The sequence below is a fragment of the Chionomys nivalis genome, chromosome 2, assembly GCF_950005125.1.
Source record: "Chionomys nivalis chromosome 2, mChiNiv1.1, whole genome shotgun sequence".
NCBI classification, from domain to species: domain Eukaryota; kingdom Metazoa; phylum Chordata; class Mammalia; order Rodentia; family Cricetidae; genus Chionomys; species Chionomys nivalis.
The window spans coordinates 85,412,214-85,433,801 of NC_080087.1; the positions used below are offsets into that span (position 1 = coordinate 85,412,214).

At 50.5% G+C, this 21,588-nt stretch overlaps 1 protein-coding gene across 1 annotated transcript in view; it reads right to left on the reverse strand.

Moving 5' to 3' along the window:
- Nucleotides 1-4,109: 4,109 nt before the first annotated feature.
- Nucleotides 4,110-21,588, reverse strand: part of Gpi (glucose-6-phosphate isomerase) — a 29,090-nt gene continuing 11,611 nt past the window's right edge. Inside the window, exons 7-18 of the mRNA XM_057753680.1 lie at nucleotides 21,284-21,355; nucleotides 20,416-20,460; nucleotides 18,148-18,201; nucleotides 10,147-10,207; nucleotides 9,746-9,789; nucleotides 9,481-9,633; nucleotides 8,372-8,501; nucleotides 8,141-8,217; nucleotides 5,584-5,712; nucleotides 4,756-4,831; nucleotides 4,568-4,634; nucleotides 4,110-4,483 (exon numbers count right to left, since the gene is read on the reverse strand). Of these exons, the coding sequence (XP_057609663.1) occupies nucleotides 4,348-4,483; nucleotides 4,568-4,634; nucleotides 4,756-4,831; nucleotides 5,584-5,712; nucleotides 8,141-8,217; nucleotides 8,372-8,501; nucleotides 9,481-9,633; nucleotides 9,746-9,789; nucleotides 10,147-10,207; nucleotides 18,148-18,201; nucleotides 20,416-20,460; nucleotides 21,284-21,355 (1,044 nt within the window). The 3' untranslated portion in view covers nucleotides 4,110-4,347. The remainder of the gene's footprint in view (nucleotides 4,484-4,567; nucleotides 4,635-4,755; nucleotides 4,832-5,583; nucleotides 5,713-8,140; nucleotides 8,218-8,371; nucleotides 8,502-9,480; nucleotides 9,634-9,745; nucleotides 9,790-10,146; nucleotides 10,208-18,147; nucleotides 18,202-20,415; nucleotides 20,461-21,283; nucleotides 21,356-21,588) is intronic.

The window sequence follows — 21,588 nt, forward strand, 5'->3', positions numbered from 1 at the left end:
TCGAATAAGGCCAGCCGATTGGCTAAAGGGCGGATTCCATGGCTTGACCGACTGGTGCATGAATCCTAGGCTTGCAATCCCAGAGACAGCAGATTTTACTTCTGATATCCTGAGATAGGACCTACGAAAAAGTTTACCTGAAAATTAAACACTGGAGGCCGGATAATGGTATCGGCAGTCAACAAGAAACAGAACAAAAGCCTTTAATTTTGAGGGCTGGAGAAATGGCTCAGTGGTTAAGAGCATTGCCTGCTCTTCCAGAGGTCCTGAGTTCAATTCCTGACAACCACATGGTGGCTCACAACCATCAGTAATGAGGTCTGGTGCCCCCTTCTGGCCTGCAGACATACACACAGACAGAATATTGTATACATAATAAATATTTTTTAAAAAAAGCCTTTAATTTCGAACATGGACACATGTGGATCTCAACTCCAGTTGGAGGCTCCGATGCTCTTCCGGCCTTTGTGGGTACCAAGAACACAGATGGTGTACGTGAAAAAAAATTCCAATGATGAATTTTGTTATAGTTAAATGACACATCAATAAACACACTTGAAAAACATGCTTTGCCAGGTAAGGGAGGCTCACGCCTGCAATCCCAGCACTCTTGGACTTCATAATGAAACTCAGGCCAGCCTTGGTGATGAGACTACCATGAAAAACAAACAACAAAAAACCTCCCCTAGAGCCCGTGGTGTATTTTAAGACTTCTACAATGCTGGGGAAGTGATTTTGCACCTGAGCGGAGGACACACCGCCAACCTCACAAGAATTGGCCTCAGCCCGTCCAGATGCTGGAGATGAAACCAGCTCACTCCTTTGGTCAGTCTTGGCTTAGCACTCTACTAACATGGCAGACTTAAAGGCTCTGTGAAGTCTGACCGACCGTGATGCTCACTTCAGGTTGAATCTGTAAATTTGGATGGCTTGGTTGGTGTTTTATCTCACCTAGCATTTCCCAAGGTGTAGTGTGTGTGTGTGTGTGTGTGTGTGTGTGTGCTGATTTTAGAGATATATAAATTTTTATATATAAAATTTTAAAATATAAAATATATAATTATATGAATTTTTAATTTGTGTGAATGTGTAGTTATGTCCATCTGTGCATGTGAGTGGAAATGCTTGAAGGCCTTAGATCCCCTGTGGCGGCTGGAACAGACACACTGGGTCCTTTGCAAGAGCAGTATGTGGTCTAAACCACTGAGCCATCTCTCAAATCTCAAGGGGTGTAATATTAAGTTGGGGGCATCACCCCAGCCCTCTAACACCCCTGTGTCCAAGAAGTCTGGGATGATTGGAAGCCCCTGGCCTGGGAGTTGCCCAGGTCCAGACTCCAACTCCCAGTCTGCCAAGCGTTGACCTCCTCCCCCAGGGAGGGTCAGAACTGCTCCCATGAGTTATTTAGGCTGGAGAAAGGAATGCATGGTTTTGGGGGTTTGTGTGGCTCCTCCCCTGTCTCTCTCCCTCACCATGTTTCCCGCTACCAGAGAGTGCAGCATTTATTAAACACAGGCATTTTAATTTGGTCTAATCTGGTCTAACTGGAGTTGCGTCGGCGGAGCGGCTTTTCTTAAACCAAACAAGGGGAATTTTTTTTTTTTTGGTTTTTGGAGACAGGGTTTCTCTGTGGCTTTGGATCCTGTCCTGGAACTAGCTCTTGTAGACCAGGCTGGCCTCGAACTCACAGAGATCTGCCTGCCTCTGCCTCCCGAGTGCTGGGATTAAAGGCGTGCACCACCACCGCCCGGCCAAGGGGTATTTTTGAAATCCATATAACAGACAAAATTCTGGTTCTTGCCAGCCCAATATTTGTTTTTTATTACTGTGAAAAACCAACTTAATGAAGTTGAATTTTCTTTGGCTCATGCATTTCAGGCTGTGGTATGCTAGTCATGGTTGTTAATTTATAGTAGTGTGGAGCCATCTAAGGGAAGCCTCAGGCTAGGAATTGCGTACATCAGGGTGGTTGGTGCTACCTGTGATTGCCTTGGTTTATAACTGATGCAGGGGACCCCAGCCTCTTGTGGGATGGAGCAGGCCAGCAAGCAGGTCTTCTATGGTTGCTACTAGGATTTCTCTCACTGATGGATTGTAGCGGCAGCCTCGTCCAACAAGGAAGACGCAACACCGGAGCTCTTCCTGCTGCAGTTTATTCAGGACCTTTTGACAATGCATTCTCTCTCTCTCTCTCTCTCTCTCTCTCTCTCTCTCTCTCTCTCTCTCTCTCTCCCTCTCCCTCCCCCTCCCTCCCTCCCCCCCCCCCCGACAAACCTCTCCCAGCCCTTAAAAAGGCACAGGCCGCCAACCCTGGATTGCCAGGTGGGCACTACCCATAGGTCCACACATACGCAAGCAGCTGACAATCATTGCGTGATAATAGCATGAATCAGGCCTTAGCCATAGGAGTTGATTATCACAGAGAGCACTCGCTTTCGGGATCGCGGAGGGCGGAAACCAGCACCATCAGGTGCGCCTCCACGCAGCTCTCTACACATCGCCATCAGGTGCGACTCCATGCGGCTCTCTACACATCACCATTAGGTGCGGCTCCACGCAGCTCTCTACAATGGATCGTGACCTGAAAGGATAAGCTGAATAGCACATCTGGGTTCCACTGCTTGGAGAACACCATGACAGTGTGAGACCATCAAAGGTGGCAGCCAGGATGCAGAGAAAGAAGTCAGCTGCAAAATCTCTTCGAGTCACTGTTAGGGTTCAAGAAGAAAAAACCCAAAGAAGACCAACAACCACACATGCAATAACAAGAGTGTTTTACTGATTTTAACGTTGGGGTGGCAATAGAGTGACCGACCCCAAAGAAGGTCACAAGTTCCTTTTAAGTGGAGTTAGGGGAATTCCAGAGAGGAGGGATTAATCTTGGGCTGATTGGTGGAGGAAAGATTAGTATGGGGGCTGATTGGTGGAAGGTCCTAGCGGTTAGGGACCTTTCAGCAGCAGGGTAGGGAAAGCTATCTTTAGCCTGCAGAAGTCTGGGAGCATCTGCTGAGCTAGCAGAAGGGCTTTTGGGGCCTGCTGATCCAGCAGAAGGGCTTTGAGGGTGCTTGCAGATGGTCACCTGTAAGTTGTGGTTTTCATGAGACCTGCTTGATCAGCTCTGTCCCATTCTAGTGAAGTAAAACTAAGGTCTGGTCTCTACCAGGGCTCTGGTCTGCTGCCTCCCATCTCCCACTCCAGCCTTTTCAATCTCTCCCCCTGGGAGGCAGTGTTCTCCAAGCCCCACCTTCTGCTTTCTACCACTTTCCAATAGCGCCACCTGCTGGACAGGAAACCCTTACTACCCCAACCTTGGGAAAATTTAAACCCAAACCACAAGCCATCCTCCAGCAGTGACTGAACGTCAGATCACATCTCCAGGGGATCTGATGCTCTGTCCTGGCCTCATCAGCACCAGCACTCACTTGTACACTCACACAGACATAAACACACACGGTTTTAGAAGTTGGGTCTGGTGAGGTGGCTCAGTGACTAAAGGAATTTGGTACCAAGCCTGATGACCCGAGTTCAATCCCCAGACAAGGTGAAAGTTGATAACTCCTGGAGAAGCTGTCATCTGACCTTCACACATGCGCATACATTCACACACTAAATAAATATGTCATTTAAAGAGAGTCTATCCCAGGGGCTGGACAGATGGCTCAGAGGTTAAGAGCACTAACTGCTCTTCCAGAATACCTGAGTTCAATTCCCAGCAAACACCTGGTGGCTCACAAGCACCTGTAATGAGATCTAGTGCCCTCTTCTGGGCTACAGGCATACATGCAGGCAGAACACTGCATACATAATAAATAAATCTTAGAAAAACCCCTCCCATCCCTAGGTTTTGACACCAAAACAATAAGCAAATGAAAACCTAGTCAGTGGGCAGAAAGGTTTCCAGGCCTCCAATCCAAGGTGAGGAGCGGAAGGTGAAGATGAGACTGGAGGCCAAGTTGCCCTCTGACTGCACTGCAGATCCCTGTCCCCTCCACTGTGGATCTGTTCTCCACTGAGTCAAGAGCCAACCAGGGCATGAGCCAGGTCACCCACAGCCAACAGCTGACAGCCAAAGCACCACCTCAGGAAACTTAAGAGGCTGAACGCACACCTCCTCTATAGCATCTTTATTCTAGATGGGATGTGAACATGGGTGAGAACGATCAGATGCATCAAAGCACTTCAGCCTGCTTCAACAGGGTGGGTGGATGGCAACTCCACGGCAAGTCTCCCCAAAGCCTTGAAGTTCAAGCCCACGACCGGAGGTGTGCTCTGGGCAGGGAAGGGCAGGACCATGCAGTGCATACAATGAAGAGGGACAAGGACTCGTCAACAGGGCTGTGGCTGACTTTATTCTATTCTGATGTCCCGCTGCTGCTTGATGAAGCTGATCAGCCCATTTGTGGAGGAATCGTGCGAGGTCACGGCAGAGCTGCCCTCCAGCTCAGGCTCGATTTTCTTGGCCAGCTGCTTCCCCAGCTCCACCCTGCCAGGGAGGGGCGGAAGAGGAAAATGAGCCAAGTTCCAGAGCCAACCCAAGGGCACAACAGACCCTTCCTCAGCAACTCACCCCCACTGGTCAAAGCTGTTGATGTCCCAGATGATGCCCTGAACGAAGATCTTGTGTTCATACATGGCTGCAGAGGAAGGAGCGGAGGGTGTCCATGAGGGCCTGCCCTTCCCCCCTCCCTCCCTCCCCCACCTCCCGCCCCATCCAAATGATGCCAAGCCTGTCAGTCCCATCTTCTCCCCACTCACCAATCAAGGCTCCCAGAATGAATGGTGTGAGCTTGGTGAACACAATCGAGTTGGTTGGGCGATTTCCTTCAAACACCTGAAGGAAATAAGACATGTGCAGAGTGAGAGACTCTGGAGCACTCAGGCCTAAGTGGGATGTCTATGCACATCCCTCCAAAGGCTCAGGGAGCTTCACCTAGGAGGGGCTGGGAAGACTCTGAGAGCCAAGGTGGCAGATGACTTCAAGGAAACAGTGCCTTCCAGACACAACAGAGGTGTTAGAAACTCACGTGGACTGTGACAAGATGCACAAGTCCAAACCTAGTGACAATCCCACACAGGAGAAGTAGACACAAAGTCACACCTCTAACCAAGAAGCTATCTGCAAATGCTAGTGACTGGGAAGGGAAGATCAGTTTTGTTCAACAGAGTCGCCCTGGGTCTATTAACCACATTCCAGGCCAGGATGCAGCCCAAGGAACTGCTGGTCGATACAGAGCAGGCTCCACGTCTTTTTTGTTCATTTGCTTCTTAGGCTTTGCTGTTGCCTTTTTATTTTTTTTCTTCTTTTAAGAGAAAGAATATGAAGTTGGGTGAGTAGGTGAGTCTGGGAGGAGTTGGGGGAGGAGAAAGAACATTGCTAACATATAGTGTGTCTGGGGGAAGAAAAGGTTTTGAGAAGAAAGTCACACTGCCCCAAAGGTTGGGACATTTAAATCTGGGGGAACAGACCCTCCCACTATGTGGGACAACCAAATCGTACCATGAGCCCCTACCCTGGCCCCCTCAATGCCACCCCTCGAGCTCCTGCATGTCACCCAAAAGCTGAAGTTCACAAACAAGGCTGACCTTGTGTGGCAAGAGCTTCTCCAGGTCCTCTGGGCTCTTTCCTGCAGCCTGGAGCTCCTTCTTAGCCTCTTCGAGTGACTTTCCCTTCATCAGGGCCTCAGTCTGGGCCAAGAAGTTGGCCAGGAGGATCTGCAGAGAGACATACAGTTACAGTAGCCAGTACAGCCAGAGTCCACTTCTCAGGTGGGGGTAGTTCCAGCATGATCCACTCACTCAGAGTGCAGTTGGGGTGCGGAAGGAGGGCACATCTGATAACAAGAGGGCTGGGAACAATGCTAACTAGCTCTTTTCCTTTTAAGTGAGGTATTAATTGGGGACGGAACCCAAGTGCCAATCCTTTCTTGAAATCTGAGACAGGTTTTTGCTCACTCAGGCTGCCCTGAACTGGGATCCTCCTGTGGCATCTTGACTTCCTGAATAGCTGTGATCACGGGTGTGTGTCACCTTGCCAAGCTTCCCAACACAATATTCAGTACTTGCCAAGGTGTCATGCTAATGACTGTCTTTTAAGACTTTAAGAGAGAGAGGTGCCAGGTGGAGGTGGCACATGCCTTTAATAGGGAGGCAGAGGAGGGAAGTTCTGTGAGCCAGCCTGGTCTACACAGTGAATTCCAGGACAACCAGAGGTACACAGAGAGATGCTGCCTCAAAACAAACAAACAAACACCAAAACAAAAAAAAAAAAAAAAGGAGAGGCACTGACACCCCCCTTTTCTTTCTTCTTCCTTCCTTCTTTCCTTCCTTCCTTCCTTCCTTCCTTCCTTCCTTCCTTCCTTCCTTCCTTCCTTCCTTCCTTCCTTCCTTCCTTCCTTCCTTCTCGAGACAGGGTTTCCCTGTGTCACTTTGGAGATTGTCCTGAAACTCACTCTGTAGACCAGGCTCGCCTTGAACTCACAGAGATCCACCTGCCTCTGCCACCCAAGTGCTGGGATTAAAGGAATGCGTCGCCACCACCAGGTAGCACTCCCTTTTCTGGTTGAATTAAGTCAACAGTGCTGCATCACAGAAGTGTAGCCTGGGATGTGTTGGCACACGCCTGGAATACCCACATTCAGGAGTCACATGCCTGGAATACCCACACTCAGGAGTCAGGAGACTGAGATTTAAGATTTGTGTGACCCTGTTGCAAAATAATAAACAAAGACACTTAGCTGCCAGTAAGGAACCAGATGTTGATCCTCCACAGGGTGGGAGATTCTGCCAGAAGCCTGAATGAACAAGTATTTCCCCCAGAGTCTGGCTGTACCCTAACTGTTAACATAGCCTAAAGCCATCCAAGATAGGACACTGCCCAGATCAGACTGGCCTGGGGGGGGGGATTGTCATGACTGTGAAATGATGAAGGAAGGCCCACCCCACCATGGGTAGGACTGTCCCTAGATAGCTGGCTCTGGACTGAATGAGAAAACTAGCTAGGCATGAACCTGAGAGCAAGTCATCAAACAGCATTCATCCGCAGTTTCCTGTTGTGGAATATTTAACTGGGCAAAGATGTGTTACATTTGTCATGCTGCAGAATATTACTGTCGCTGTGTAAAGGTTTGTTACATTTGTCTCTGCTGCATTTGTTTAACATGTAAGGATGTGTTACACTTGTTTGTGCTGCATCTGTTTAGTTATATAAAGATGGGTTACATTTGTTTTACCTTGCCTGCCTAAGGCACCTAATTGGTCTAATAAAGAACTGAAGGGCAGGCCGGTAGCTATGCAGGAGAAGGGATAGGTGGGGCTGACAGGAAGAGAGAATAAAGAGGAAGAGAGAGCTGGGTGGTGGTGGCCCATGCCTTTAATCCCAGCACTCGGGAGGCAGAGGCAGGCGGATCTCTGTGAGTTCGAGACCAGCCTGGTCTACAAGAGCTAGTTCCAGGACAGACTCCAAAGCCACAGAGAAACTCTGTCTTGAAAAACCAAAAAAAAAAAACAAAAAAAAAAAAAAGAGGAAGAGAAAGCTAGAGGGAGGAGGGAAACAAGAGAAGAGAAGGAGGGATGCACCTGGGGCAGGAAAGCAGGCAGACACCAGCCAGTCAGACATAGAGAAGCAGTGAAAGGAGGACATACAGAAGAAAGGTAAAAGCCCAGAGGCAAAAGGTAGATAAAGAGAAACTGATTAATTTAAGTTAAAAGAGCTAGCCAGAAACAAATCTAAGCTTGGCCCAGCATTCAAAACTAAGTCTCCATGTCAGGACTTGGGAGCTGGTTGGTAGCCTAAAAGAAAAAGCCTGCTACATGTAGTGGTTTCAGCTTCAAGCTCTTGCCCTGGTTTCCTCCAGTCATGGACTGCAGCCTGTAAGCTGAAACAACCCTTCCATCCCCCAGCGTTGCTCTTGTCTAGAGGCCTCTTAGCAGTAGCAGAGACGGAAGGAACTAATACAGGTTAACACCTTTTAGGAGGTAGGAACCCAACCCTGACTGCTGCTGGGCTTCTGATTCTGGGAACTGAGATAACAGACTGTTTTAAGAGAGTAAATTTGAAGCTAACTGCTGAGCAAGGCGAAGCTGCAGGAGGGCGGTCTCAGGAGCCTGAGAAGGATGGGGAGGGCCCAGACAGGCTTCTTACCTTGTGATGCAGACCTTTCCGTATGGGATGCTGGGTCTGGACGGGGATGAGGAAATCACAGGGTATCATCTTGGTGCCTGTTAAGGGCACAGTGGTCATCCATACAACCCCAGCCCATGGGAGCTACCCAAGCAGCCTATAGAACGTACTGCCCGAAAAGGGAGGTCCCTGCTACCCCAGCCTCATCCAGCCAGGAACCACACCCACTTGTACAGGACAAACAGGCCCTACCTTGGTGGATAAGCTGGTAGAATGCATGTTGGCCATTGGTCCCTGGCTCCCCCCACACAATGGGGCCTGTCTGGTGGTCTACCCGGACACCGGACTTGGTGACATACTTCCCGTTGGACTCCATATCGCCCTGGAATGAGGACAGAAACTCAACCCTCTACCTGCAAGATTCCCCTTTTATAAACTGTGCCTGGATCCTTCCTGGGGTGCCTCAGTTTCATATGGGGAGCCTGTAAATGTGGGTCCTCAGGCTCCTGAGCTTTCTGGCTTAGACCACCAGGATAAGATGGATCAGGAGGAAGAAGACTCTTTAAAAACAAAATTTGTTATTCCTCTAGCCTGAGGTAACTCAGGAAAATGGCTCACTGTTCTCTTGATCCAGAAAATCTTTCAAAATCATGCAATTTGAGAGGTTCAAACCTTGTTCACCTTAGGAATAATGATGAAGGGACTTCAGAGATGGCTTAATAGTTAAAGAGCATTTCCTGCTCTTCCAAAGGACCCAATTTCAGTTCCCAGCCCCCATATCAGGCAGTTCACAAGCATACGTAACTCTAGCTGCAAGAGATTCCATCAACTTCTTCTGGCTTCCATGGGCATCATGCACACATGTGTCATAAAGATACATACAAACACACATTAAAAGAAAAGGGGAGAGATGAGACTGTGAGTTGGTGGGTGTACCCAGACCAAACAGTAGGGCTGGACACAGCGTCAGAGGCCCATAAAAGTGCTGATTTTTGTTGCATGTGCTTATAAATGCAGAGAGGTTGGGTGTAGTTTCTGGTCATTGACTATATCCAGGTGAACAAAGACTCCAGGATGGGCCACAGTATAGGTCGTGGGGGTCCCAGCTCACACCATCACCCAGAACAGCAACATGTGAGAGCCAAAGAGGAAGATACATGCCCACAACCAATCCAGGACGAGTCTGGCCAGGGCACCTCTCACAGTGGTGCATTTCAGCTGATGATATGGGCAGAACAGATTTGTAAGCAAGATGTGCTGTGAACTCAGGAGCGGAGATGTGCCACGGACATACCCAAGGGCAAGGGGAGACCCTGGAACCTACCACTAGACATTTCTATGGATGGCCTGGCAGCTAGTACCTGCTGGAAGTAGGCAGCGAAACGGTGCATATACTGGTCATACGGCAGCATGGCGTGGGTCTCACACCCAAAGCAGTTGATATACCAGATGCCCAGAAGAGCCAGCAGGACGGGAGCATTATTCTCCAGGGGTGCCGTGCGGAAATGCTGGTCCTGAAAGAACAATAAGGTGGGTGGGGGCTGAGCAGCTGTCAGGAAGAGGAGGGAAATGGGGAGAGGAAGGAGGGAGTGGGACCCATAATGTCTCAGGCCACTCTGCACTCACCATCCAGTGAGCCCCGGAGAGCAACTGTTCGAAGTGGTCAAAACCTGTGACACAAAAGTAGCATCAACAGAAGTGACCACCCGCTGTGTCTTCTTGACCACCCTGCATCTTCCTGGCAGTTGGTCACAGTTTTTTGTTTTTGTTTCGGTTTTTTTCTGGAACTAGGAAATGTTGGATGTGAATCCAGAAGGCGGTCCGGGAGAAAGAGGGGCCTGCAGAAAGCCTTGCTCTTCAGAGCTGGCACAGAGCACAAAACCAACACTAGCTTTTTTCTCCCAGAACTAAAAGAATAAATGTTTCTATGTAGGAGCAGAGAGGCTGGAAGCCTATGGGGTAAGCAAGGCATTCAGGGATGCCACCTCAACTTCACACTGCCTCCTGAAGGCGGCTCAGATACATACCCACGTGCAGAGCGATGGAAAGTCCAATGGCTGACCACAGCGAGTAGCGGCCACCTACCCACTAGGAGAGAAGGAAACGGCATTGAAGGAGGGCGGGCACACCCTACCCCTCCCTCCTGCCACGCCTGTCCCTGGAAAGTCACTCTTCCCACAGGTACAGCTTAGAGGGCTTGACCCAAGTCAACTCTGCCCAGTCAGATAGCAAACCAGGCTTTAGTGACTGTCCACGCTGGCCAGTGACGCAGACTATACGAGGGATGTGGGATGTTACCGTGGCTGGCCTTTTCTTCTCAGCAGACCCAAGGCTTCAAACCTCCGTCAGCTCCTGTCTCCTCGGCACTGACAGGCAGCCTCATACCTGTGTCAGTCTTTGCCTTCTGAGTGTTCGCAGAACCAGGACCTCATACCTGTGCTCAACATTTCACGACCTGTGCCAGTCCCTACTTTCTCAGTGCTGACAAAAAGGGCCCCCGGTCTGTGCTAAACCTGCTTCCTCAGATGTTGACATACAAACCTGGTCCCAAGCCAGTCTCCTCAGATACTGGCAGACCAAGCCCTCCTATCTGTGCACACCTGCCTCAGACATAACTTAAGAGCCTCATACCTGGGCCTACCTTAGTGCCTCAGGCACTGATGGACTTAGTGATTCCTACCTGGGTCATCCTCATCTCCTTGGATACTGGCAGACCAAACACTCATCCCTGTGCTGAACTTACCTGCTCAGACACTGATGGACCCTAAACCATAAACATGTGCCCACCTCATCTCCTCAGAAACTGGTAGACCAGAACCTCATACCTGTGCTTACCCTTTCTCCTCAGAAATTGGTAGACCAGAACCCCATACCTGCACTTACCCTATCTCCTCAGAAGTAGGTAGACCAGAACCCCATACCTGTGCTTATCCTGTCTCCTCAGAAATAGGCAGACCAGAGCCCCATACCTGAGCTTACCCTTTCTCCTCAGAAACTGGGAGACCAGAACCCCATACCTGCGCTTACCCTGTCTCCTCAGAAGTAGGTAGACCAGAACCCCATACCTGCGCTTATCCTGTCTCCTCAGAAACAGGCAGACCAGAGCCCCATACCTGCACTTACCCTTTCTCCTCAGAAATTGGGAGACCAGAACCCCATACCTGCACTTACCCTATCTCCTCAGAAGTAGGTAGACCAGAACCCCATACCTGTGCTTATCCTGTCTCCTCAGAAACAGGCAGACCAGAACCCCATACCTGTGCTTATCCTGTCTCCTCAGAAATAGGCAGACCAGAGCCCCATACCTGAGCTTACTCTTTCTCCTCAGAAATAGGCAGACCAGAGCCCCATACCTGAGCTTACTCTTTCTCCTCAGAAATAGGCAGACCAGAGCCCCATACCTGCGCTTATCCTGTCTCCTCAGAAATAGGCAGACCAGAGCCCCATACCTGCGCTTACCCTGTCTCCTCAGAAATAGGCAGACCAGAGCCCCATACCTGCGCTTACCCTTTCTCCTCAGGCACTGACAGACCCAGAACCTCATACCTGTACATACCCTGCCCCTTCAGATATCGGCAGACCAGAACCTCATACCTGTGCCTACCCTGCCCCACTAATTCACCTCTATCTACTGTCTCCTAGGTTGACGGATCCACCTCATTTTCATATTTACCCTGTCTCTTTGGTCACCAACAGACCCCAAACCTCAGACACTCACAGCAGAGCTTATACCTCTACCTACCCTGTCGTCACATACGCTGACAGATCCAGAATCTCGGGCCCGTACCTACCATATCGTCTTGGTCACTGATACACTCAGAGCCTTTGTCCAGACAGGACAGTGACTAAACCCCCACCTACCATGTCTCCTCACACAATCCGAGTCTCAGAACTGCACCCATTCCATCCCCTCAGGCAGCAAAGAATCCATAGCTTTGTAACTAAGCTTACCCTGCCTCCTTGGACACAGAAAAGCACAGAGCTGCCTACCCATGTCAACCCTGCCTCTTCACACACGGAAAGACCCAGAGTCTGGCGCTGTGAAAACTTTTTTTTTTAAATATTTATTTATTTATTTAGTATACAATATTCTGTCTGCAGGTCAGAAGAGGTCACCAGATCTCATTTTAGATGGTTGTGAGCCACCATGTGGTTGCTGGGATTTGAACTCAAGACCTTTGGAAGAGCAGGCAATGCTCTTAACCACTGAGCCATCTCTCCAGCCCTGTGAAAACTTTTTTAAGATTTATTTATTTATTATGTGTACAGCATTCTTTCCATGTATGCCTGCACACCAGAAGAGGGCACCAGATCTCATTATAGATGGTTGTGAACCACCCATGGGGTTGCAGTGAATTGAACTCAGGACCTCTGGAAGAGCAGTCAGTGCTCTTAACCACTGAGACATTTCTCCAGCCCGAGAGAAAATTTTTATAGAGAATCTGGAGCTGAAGTATAACCAAGTGGCATTCAGAGAGGCATTCCAGCGTGTCATACACCAGAGTCCTGTGTCAGGAACAGCCTTTTACGTGAAAATTAAAACTCACAGGAAACCACAGGAGCAAATTCCTTTCTTAGGTCTCTTAGGCTGACACAGGACTAGCACCCCACGAGCTGCACAAGAGAGGTGCTGTCTTCTGCAGGCCTGAGGAGACAGGCTGGGAGGAAGCACAGCAGTGTGCAGGTGAAGGGGGGCAAGAACGACAAAGCTGAGTGGCGGGGCAGCAGACTGAGAGAGAGGCACACATGAAGACAGGAAACCCCAAGAAGCCTGAGGTTAGACCCCGGGCTGCAGAGGGCTGACGAGAAAGTTCACACAGGATGAATGCAAAGACTTAAGGATCCAGGTTTAGGCAGAGCCTTGCAAGAGCAACCATCCCGAGGGCCCGTTAGGCGAGACACGGGCTCTGAGATCATGCCTAGTGGTCAGCAGCCCTCGCACTGACGAGTTTGGCTTCTGACCTCGGCTCAGAGGAACATGGTCAGATTTCACTTCTCCGGGAGCCTTGCAATGTCAAGCAGAGTCTGACCCGAACCTCTGAGCCCTCATAATCGTCCCATTTGTATCCCTAGGGCAACTCAGACCACACAACAATGACAAAGCCAAAATCACACGCTTGGGCCTGGCTACAGATCCCCAGACTGTGGTCAGGCAGCAGGGCTGGCTTGGTGTACCCCACCTCCAGGCTGAACCCCCCCCATTACTATAACTGGCTGTTGTCTTCCCTCAGTGTAGGCCCCAGGCATATCTATCTCTGGTTTCAAAGTCCTTGCTGAGAGGACCGTATCTATTTATGTTTAAATCAGGGTTTGCAGATGCCCTGCAAGGCCTACAGCACTTCGTCTCCTTTACGGGCCAGTACTGTGTGCCTGACCTGAGAGGCCATGCCAACCAGCTGGTATACCTACCTTTAATGGAATCTTCTGAGAACAACTCACCCCTACCTACCCAGGTTCAACCTGAACTCCTGACACAGGCAATGCTGGGCCCACCTGCCCACCTGTGCTCAAGGAGGCTCCTTCTTAGTGGGACAAAGTTCCCATTTAAGTTTCATTATATCTTTAACTTAAAGATTTAATCAATTATGTCTGCATGTATACCTGCAGGCCAGGAGGGCACCAAATCTCATTACAGATGGTTGTGAGCCACCATGTGGGTGCTGGGAACTGAACTCAGGTCCTCTGGAAGAGCAACAAGTGCTCTTAACTGCTGAGCCATCTCTCCAGCCCCAAATTTCCTTCCTCAGAGTCTGATGTTGGCTCTCCTGATCTCACTTCCTGGCCAGGTCTATCCATCTGTGCTGGGCCCTTCGGTCTTCAGACAACACCTGGCCAGTTCCACCTGCCAGTATTTGAGCCACCTCTCCAGAGCATATCCGACAGGCCATCTCTACCCGAGTCTGGCCCTGGCTTCTCAAACCTGGATGGTCTCTACTCCGAGTCTTGACCATGCTTCTCTGGCTTCTCCACAAAAGCCCAGATGTAATACCGACCTTTGACTGAATCCAGCTCTAGAAAAGGCCAGCTCTACCTACCCGTGTTCAACTCAGGTCTCAGTCTCCATCTGGCAGACCAACGGCCCGCCTCTGACCCTGGCCCTCCAGAACACAAATGATAAGCCAAGGTCGTTTACCTGCGTTCAGCTTTAATTCTCACACTTCTAACCTGTAACTGTCAGGGAGGCAGAGGCAGACGGAGCTCTGTGAGTTCGAGGTCAGCCTGGTCTACAGAGTGAGTTCTAGGAGACCAGCTCTGCCCAGCAGTACAGTATGCATCCTGGCTTCTCTGAATGTCCTTGGCGGGTCACGGCTATCTATCAGGATGTTGACCATGGTTCACCAGACCATATGTCAGCAAAACATACCTCTGCGCCTTGGAGCACACAGCAGATGGGCCAACTCCACTTACCTATATGAGATTCTAGGTTTTTCAGACCATGCCCGACCAGCCAGTTCTGATCCTGAGTACTTGCCCCACTTCTCTGTCTACCTGATTCCGAATCCTCCTCATACAATGCCTAATGCATGAAGTCCGCTTACCTGACCCTGATCCTCACACTCCATCCATACCTGACAGGCCAGCTCTACCTGTCTCAGCGACACAGCCAGTTCTGCGACCCTGGGGCTCCAGACTCTCACCGAAGAACCCCGTCTGCTCACATATTAATGCCATTCTCATCAGACTGGTAGACACAAAGATTCAAGGTAAACACTCCATGGACCTTACCCAAGAAATCGACCTCCACATCGCTGTGCCTGGCCACATTCAACTTTACCGAGTGAAGCTTCACATATTGAGCGTGACCACACCCGGGAAACACAGAGGCGCCCCCTCACGCCACACCCCCTTACACCACCCACTCATGTCACACCTCCTCTGTTCTCCACTCAGACACCCGTACCCCCACCTTACCTTACTTCGTTTCCCCAGCATCCCAAACATCCAATTCTTTGCCTGAGGCCTCACCTGACAGATGGCCTCTGCCTATTTTGCTCGACTTGCCAGACCCAAGGAAGGATTTAACGACTAACTGCATCAACCTACCTCTGCCGGCTCTGCAGACTACGCCACACAAAAACTCCCACTGTGCTTGGCCAAGGCCAGCAGACTTGGGATCCCAGCCTGGGCCTGACCTCAGCTGCCTCTTCTGTACCTTACCTGGGAGACCAGGGTGTACAAACCTGTCTCTTAGCAACCTCGCCTGCCCATCTTACTGCACACACCCGCAAGGGTCTGGCTTCAGTGCCTTCTGGATGGACGGCCTAGCCCACCTACCTGAGTACTACCACAACTGTTTGAATGTTACCTAATTACAGTCAGGCCTGGCTTCAATCGCAGCACTTCGGTGCCTGTTCGGGAGACTCAGCTCCATCTGCTCCTGCTTTCCTCCCATTTCCTGTGATCCTGGGGGCTGAACCCAGGGCCTGGACTGTTTCCCTCCCCCGCACCTTTAGCTTCAATGTCCATGCTCGACCAAGTCAGTTCTACCTCCATGTGTCTAGCCTGGCAGTCACACACACTTTTGTCCAATTCCGACTCCTGAGACCTCAGCCACGAGACCACATCTAATAGACTCGACCACACACAGATGCTACCTGCCAGCGTTCGACTTGGGCCTTAGCTAGCACATTCTCTGTGAAGAACCGGGTCCCCCGACCTTTATGTTTCACGAGTCTCTCAAGGTGCACCCTAAAGACACAGGTCCTCAGTGTTTGACCCGGCCAGCCGCCCCAGGCCTCACTTTTACCATCTCTCCTCTCTTGCTCTTCTCACATCCCACCCGACACACCCAAAGAACGGAAGGGCTGACAAGGATGCTGAGAACCTGGGTTCACCTCACCCGAGCACTCAGTTAACTACTCTCCAACCCTCACTTTTCAGAAGCCACCAGAGACCCTAATATGTGTATGTCTGGGACAATCAAGCCCTCTTCCTACATAGCTCGGCCAAGGTCACATGACCTTGACTTCAGATCTCAATTGTTAGAAATATAGGTCGTTTAAAACAAAGGCCCAGAACTCACTATGTAGCCCAGGCCGAACTTGTGATCCTTCTGTCTCAGCCTCCTGGGATTACTGAGCTGTGCCACCATACCTAGCTGATGTCACAGCTACACTTACACTTTTCTTTGTCCCAGCATGTCCTCTAATTGCACCTGTACCTGTCCTCACCCCCATTCAGACCTTCGCAGTGACAGCGTACACACCTTACAGCCTCCATCATACATACCTGAGGAGAGATCACTTGCAAATGTCAAGCCTCAGATGGCAAAATTAGTTCTCTGAAGCTGGAATTGAGCTGGGACCCCGAGACTTTACAGCTTACCAGCTTACCTCTGCTGGGTCCAGATGTCAGACACACTAGGCGGACTGAGCCTCATCATTCACACATACCTGTACTGCACCCGACTTGAGGCCTGGCCTTGCAGGAAGTGCTGCCCTCCACTGCCTAACCTGCTGTCTCTTTATCTCACCCGAGAGACTAACTCCAGACTCTTCACACAGCCTCCTCCGGGGCTCCTCAGACATCATCTCCATTCAGCAGTATCTACCCACATCCCTTCTCATGCTGCGGGGGTATTGGCTACGTGTGGTCTGATCCACGAGGCCTCCAATGCCGTCACTGCTGGCCCTGGACTCCTGCTCCCTGCACCTAACTGCCACTCTTCGACCTTGCCTGCAAGTCACATTCCATCAACTTTCTGTACACTGGGCAGTGACAATGAGCGCCGCTCTATGGCAAGCAGAGGACACCCACTTTGCCCAGGTGCCAAAGCCTAAGTAAGGAGGTAGGGAAAGGCCCCTCCTCTCTTATCAGGCAGGCAGCATTCGTTAGAAGCTGCAGTTTCCCAAAGGGGTCCCTCATCTGAACCACAGGATGTGTGTCCAGGACGGTGCACAGCTGGTCCCATCTAGACAGGAGTAACCCATGCACAGTAGATGGCTGGGACATGGAGCTTCATTCTCCCCTAGAGATGGGTAGGCAAAAGCTTTTCAGCCAACTGTGGCTGCACATGCCTATAATCTAAGCACTTGGGAGGCTAAGGCCAAGAGGATCACAAATTCAAGGCTAGCCTGAGCTACATGGTGAGTTACAAGTTAGCACTGCTACACAGAGACCCTGTCTCAAAAATCATTTGAACGGGGACGGGCAGCAGCTCAGTAGTAGAGTGCTGGTTTAGTATGTGCAGATCCTAGGCACTAAACACAAACTTTTATTTATTCATTTAATTTAAAGGGTATTTTAGAACTTTCGAAACAAAGATACCCACTGGCTAATGATGCCACCAAGAAAAAGGCAGGGAGATGTCCCAAAGGGCGACACTTTCTCAGGGGTACTCTGGACACGTTAGACAGAGTGTGTGCCTCTGCCCGACCACAGCCACCACACCCTCAGGGCACCCTCTGTACCCATAGGAGCACTGCACTCAGGCTTTCATAGCCTTCCCCACCGTCTGCTGTGCTCGGGCAAGCTGCCAGGCCAGTTTCCGGTGTCAAGTCTGCCTCCCGGTGAGTCCTACTGCATGACCTGCATGTGGCTCTACCGTTTGAAATGGGGGTTTGCTGTGCAAGCTGCCCTGGCCTGGCATGCCTAGATCCCAGGTCTAATGCCTCCTCCCTGACACCTCCCCACGCACTCCAACTGCTCCTGCAGTCTCCAGTGGGTCTCTCCCCACACTACCAGGTCCCAGGACCTGCCTCGCCCTGCCCTTTGGCCTTTATAGACTGCCGCCACCGCAGCCTGGAGAAAGGTCATGCCTGAGAATAACTCACCTCGGCTAATCAAGAGGGCAGAGGTAGCTCTGGTTACCTCACAGTGGGTGCTGTTGGAAGGCGCCCAGGAGAGTATCGCTTCTCCCTCTAGGCCGGGAGCCTCCCAAGGGCCTCTCTGCCTTTCCCAAAGTGACAAGACATGCAGCAAGTGCTCAAGAAATGCTGACCTGACCTCACAGGCCCTCCGGTCGGCTCAACGGCCAGGACTCGGCTAAGGACACGCCAAGCACACAGCACAGGAAGGGCCTTACTTACATCCCAGAACTCGAACATGTTTTGAGGGTCAATTCCGAACTCCTTCACTTTGGTCTGGAAAGCACAAAGGGAGAAAGGTCAGGAAGCATCTGTTAGAGAGACAAGAGCAGGAGATGCAGGATGGAGCAGACACCAAGCCAGCTCACCTCCAGCGCGCCAGGGGCCTTGCGCTAGACCACCGCCTCTTGGTGTCTAAGAACCACAAACATCAGGGAACCATCCCCCACACCCTGCCTTCAACATCAGGTACTCAGACCCAGAGGCCATCCCCCAGGCTAGACAATGAAGCCTGGACCACTACCTAGCCTTCCCTCTTTGAAGCTGATGCCATCTGAGGGTTCCCTAAGGAGACCAGTCTTGTTCTCAGGTGCTGAGACCCTCAGACAGCCAAAGCCGGCTGCCCCACATAGCTCCTTAGAAGAGATGTCCACTGACAGTGTGAGCGCTGCAGGCTGAGGTCAGACAAGGTGCTGGTTAGCAGCCTTCAGACATCTGCCTGGTCCCCTGCCCTCTTGGTACTAGTGGAGGCTGAAGTGGGTAGGAGGGGTGGCAAAGGATGGTCAGAAGGACCTAGGTGAGGTTCGTGGTTCCCAGCTACAGCACCGCCACACGGCAGAGAGCCATGCTGAGTGTCCCCTACCTCATATAGGCTCAAGGCCAGGTCAACTGTGAGCCAGCAGAGCTGGCTCTAATCCCATTAGCACCACCTCACATAATCCTTGGCCGGAACAAAAGGCCACACCTGGGGGCGCCCAGGAGCCACGTGGCAGCAGTCAGGAGCACATACTGCTCTGCGTTAAGACCTGAGCTTGGCTCTTAACACAGGTATCACGCAGCTCATAACCAACTGTAAGTCCTGTTCCAAAGCCCTCTTTGAGATCATCCTTACGTCATGCACACTCATATCCATGCCCCCCAAAACACACAATACACACACATACACATAATCAACCATAAAATGAATCATATATAAAAAAAAGTCATGCCAGGCAATGCAGCAAATGATGCATTAATCCCAGCTCTCAGGAAGCAGAGGTAGGTGGAGCTCTGTGAGTGAGGCCATCCAGTCAAGCCCTGTCAAAAAAGTTCGTCTCCAAGGTTAGCAAGATGGCTCACTGTATAAGCCTGGAGATCTGAGTCTGACCCAAAGAACTCACATGGAAAAAGCAGGACACTCCACAAGTATCCTCTGACCTCCACTGTAACATGTGTGGCCATACATACATACCATGTACAGACACACACACACTCAATAAAAAAATTAATTAAAAAAAATTACACTGACAGGCGATGGTGGTACGTGCCTTTAATCCCAGCACTGAAGAGGCAGAGGCAGGCGGATATCTGTGAGTTCAAAGTCAGCCTGGTCTACAGAGCTGGTTCCAGGACAGCTAGGGCTGTTACTCCGAGACACCTTGTCTTGAAAAACCAAAACATTGGCAGTGGGAGCTCACACCTTTAATTCCAGCAGTCAAGAGGCAGAGGCAGGCAGATCTCTGAGTTCCAGGCCAGCCTGGTCTACATAGTGAGTTCCAGGACAGCAAAACTATTTCACAGAGAAACCCTGTCTCAGGGGAAAAAAAAAAAAAAAAAAATTATACCCAGGGCTGGCAAGATGGTTCAGTGGTTAAGAGCACTTGTTCTTAAAGAGGACCCAGGTTCAAGTCCCAGTAGGGTGAGTCACAACCATCCCCAACTATAGTTCTAGAAAACTAAGGCCTTGGCCGGGCGGTGGTGGCGCACGCCTTTAATCCCAGCATTTGGGAGGCAGAGGCAGGTGGATCTCTGAGTTCGAGACCAGCCTGGTCTACAAGAGCTAGTTCCAGGACAGGCTCCAAAACCACAGAGAAACCCTGTCTCGAAAAACTTAAAAAAAAAAAAAAAAAAAAAGAAAACTAAGGCCTTTCTTCTGACCTCTGTGGGCACCTTGCATGCATGCAATGCAGACATATATGCAAAACACTCATACACATAAAATCAAGTAAGTTTTTTTTTTTTTTAAAAAAAGCAACAAAAAACCAAAAAGCACATCAATTTACCAGGCCTAACAGCTTTAGTGAGAAGAGAGATCTACCCTGCACATCCCATGTAGGGAGAGACACGTTTGAGGGTGCCGAGGGCTGGGGTGCTCATAGGAGACGGGTGGGGACCTCATGATCCCACTGACTCTCAGTGAACCATCTATGCAGCAACCCAGCCATGATGCGGCCCTGAATCAGGAACTGGGCTACCTCATGAGGTCATGCAGGACACCACAGGGACACTTACTGTGTTCGTAGACAGGGCCACAAAGTGCTTTGCAACTGCAGATGGCTACAAGAGATAGAAGCACATTATAGCAAACCCATGCCAGAGGGGCCACCCAAGGTGGAGAAAAAGCCTGATCCTACTGGGATTGACTGTTCTCTCACTTAGGCCCTGAGGATGTTAGAGGAACCCACAAAAGGTCAAGGTCAAGAGAGCAGGAACACGGTGGAACGTGATTGTAATCCTAACACTCAGTAGTTGAAGAACTGTCTGGACTACACAGCAAGCTCCTGCACAAACCAACAAACAACAAAAAAGTTGAATAAGGTCCACAGACCGGCCTGCCCATCCACACACAGCCAAGGAGTAAATGATTCCGCTCCCATGTAAAATGGGTGTGGTCCCTGGGAGCAGAGATGATTCAAAGGGCCAAGGGACTTAAAGAAAGGATCCCTGGCTGGGCAGAGGTGTGGCACACACCTTTAATCCCAGCACTCAGGAGGCAGAAGCAGGAGGATCTCCGAGTTTGAGGCCAGCAATTTCCAGGACAGGCTTCAAAATTACAGAGAAACCATGTCTCAAACCCCTTCCCCTCAAGAAAGAAAAAAAAAAAAAAAAAGAAGAAGGATCATCAGTCACAGTATAGAAACTATTGAAAATGAATAAAATGAATGAAAAAAAAGGGCTCTTGGCTAGTTTGAGCAGGTTCTACTTGTGCGTGGGGCAGAAAAACAAAGCTATAAATAAAGGAGTCAAAAAGGCTGACTCCCACTTCCACCTTTAGGAGAGAGGGCTATCGAGGGAGGGAGGGGAACGCAGGAAGAGAAGGAACGTAGGACAGGCACTGCACCCCCCCACCAGTAGGACACCCACCCCACTGCCCACTCACATCCTTGGCCGACATGAGAAACCACTCCTTCGCTGTCTCTGCATTAGTGATGGTCTCCTGGGTGGTGAAGGTCTGCAAGAGATCGTGAGCAGTTCAGCCCAGTTCAGGGTCGGCAGCAAGACCACACTGGAGACTGCTCAGCACATCAGCAAGACTACAGACATCCGCAAACACACCAAGACACCATCAGTGTACTGACTACAGGCATCTGCAAACACATGGTCAGTGCACTGACTACAGGCATCCACAAACACACCGTCAGTGCACTGACTATAGACATCGGCAAACACCATCAGTGCACTGAC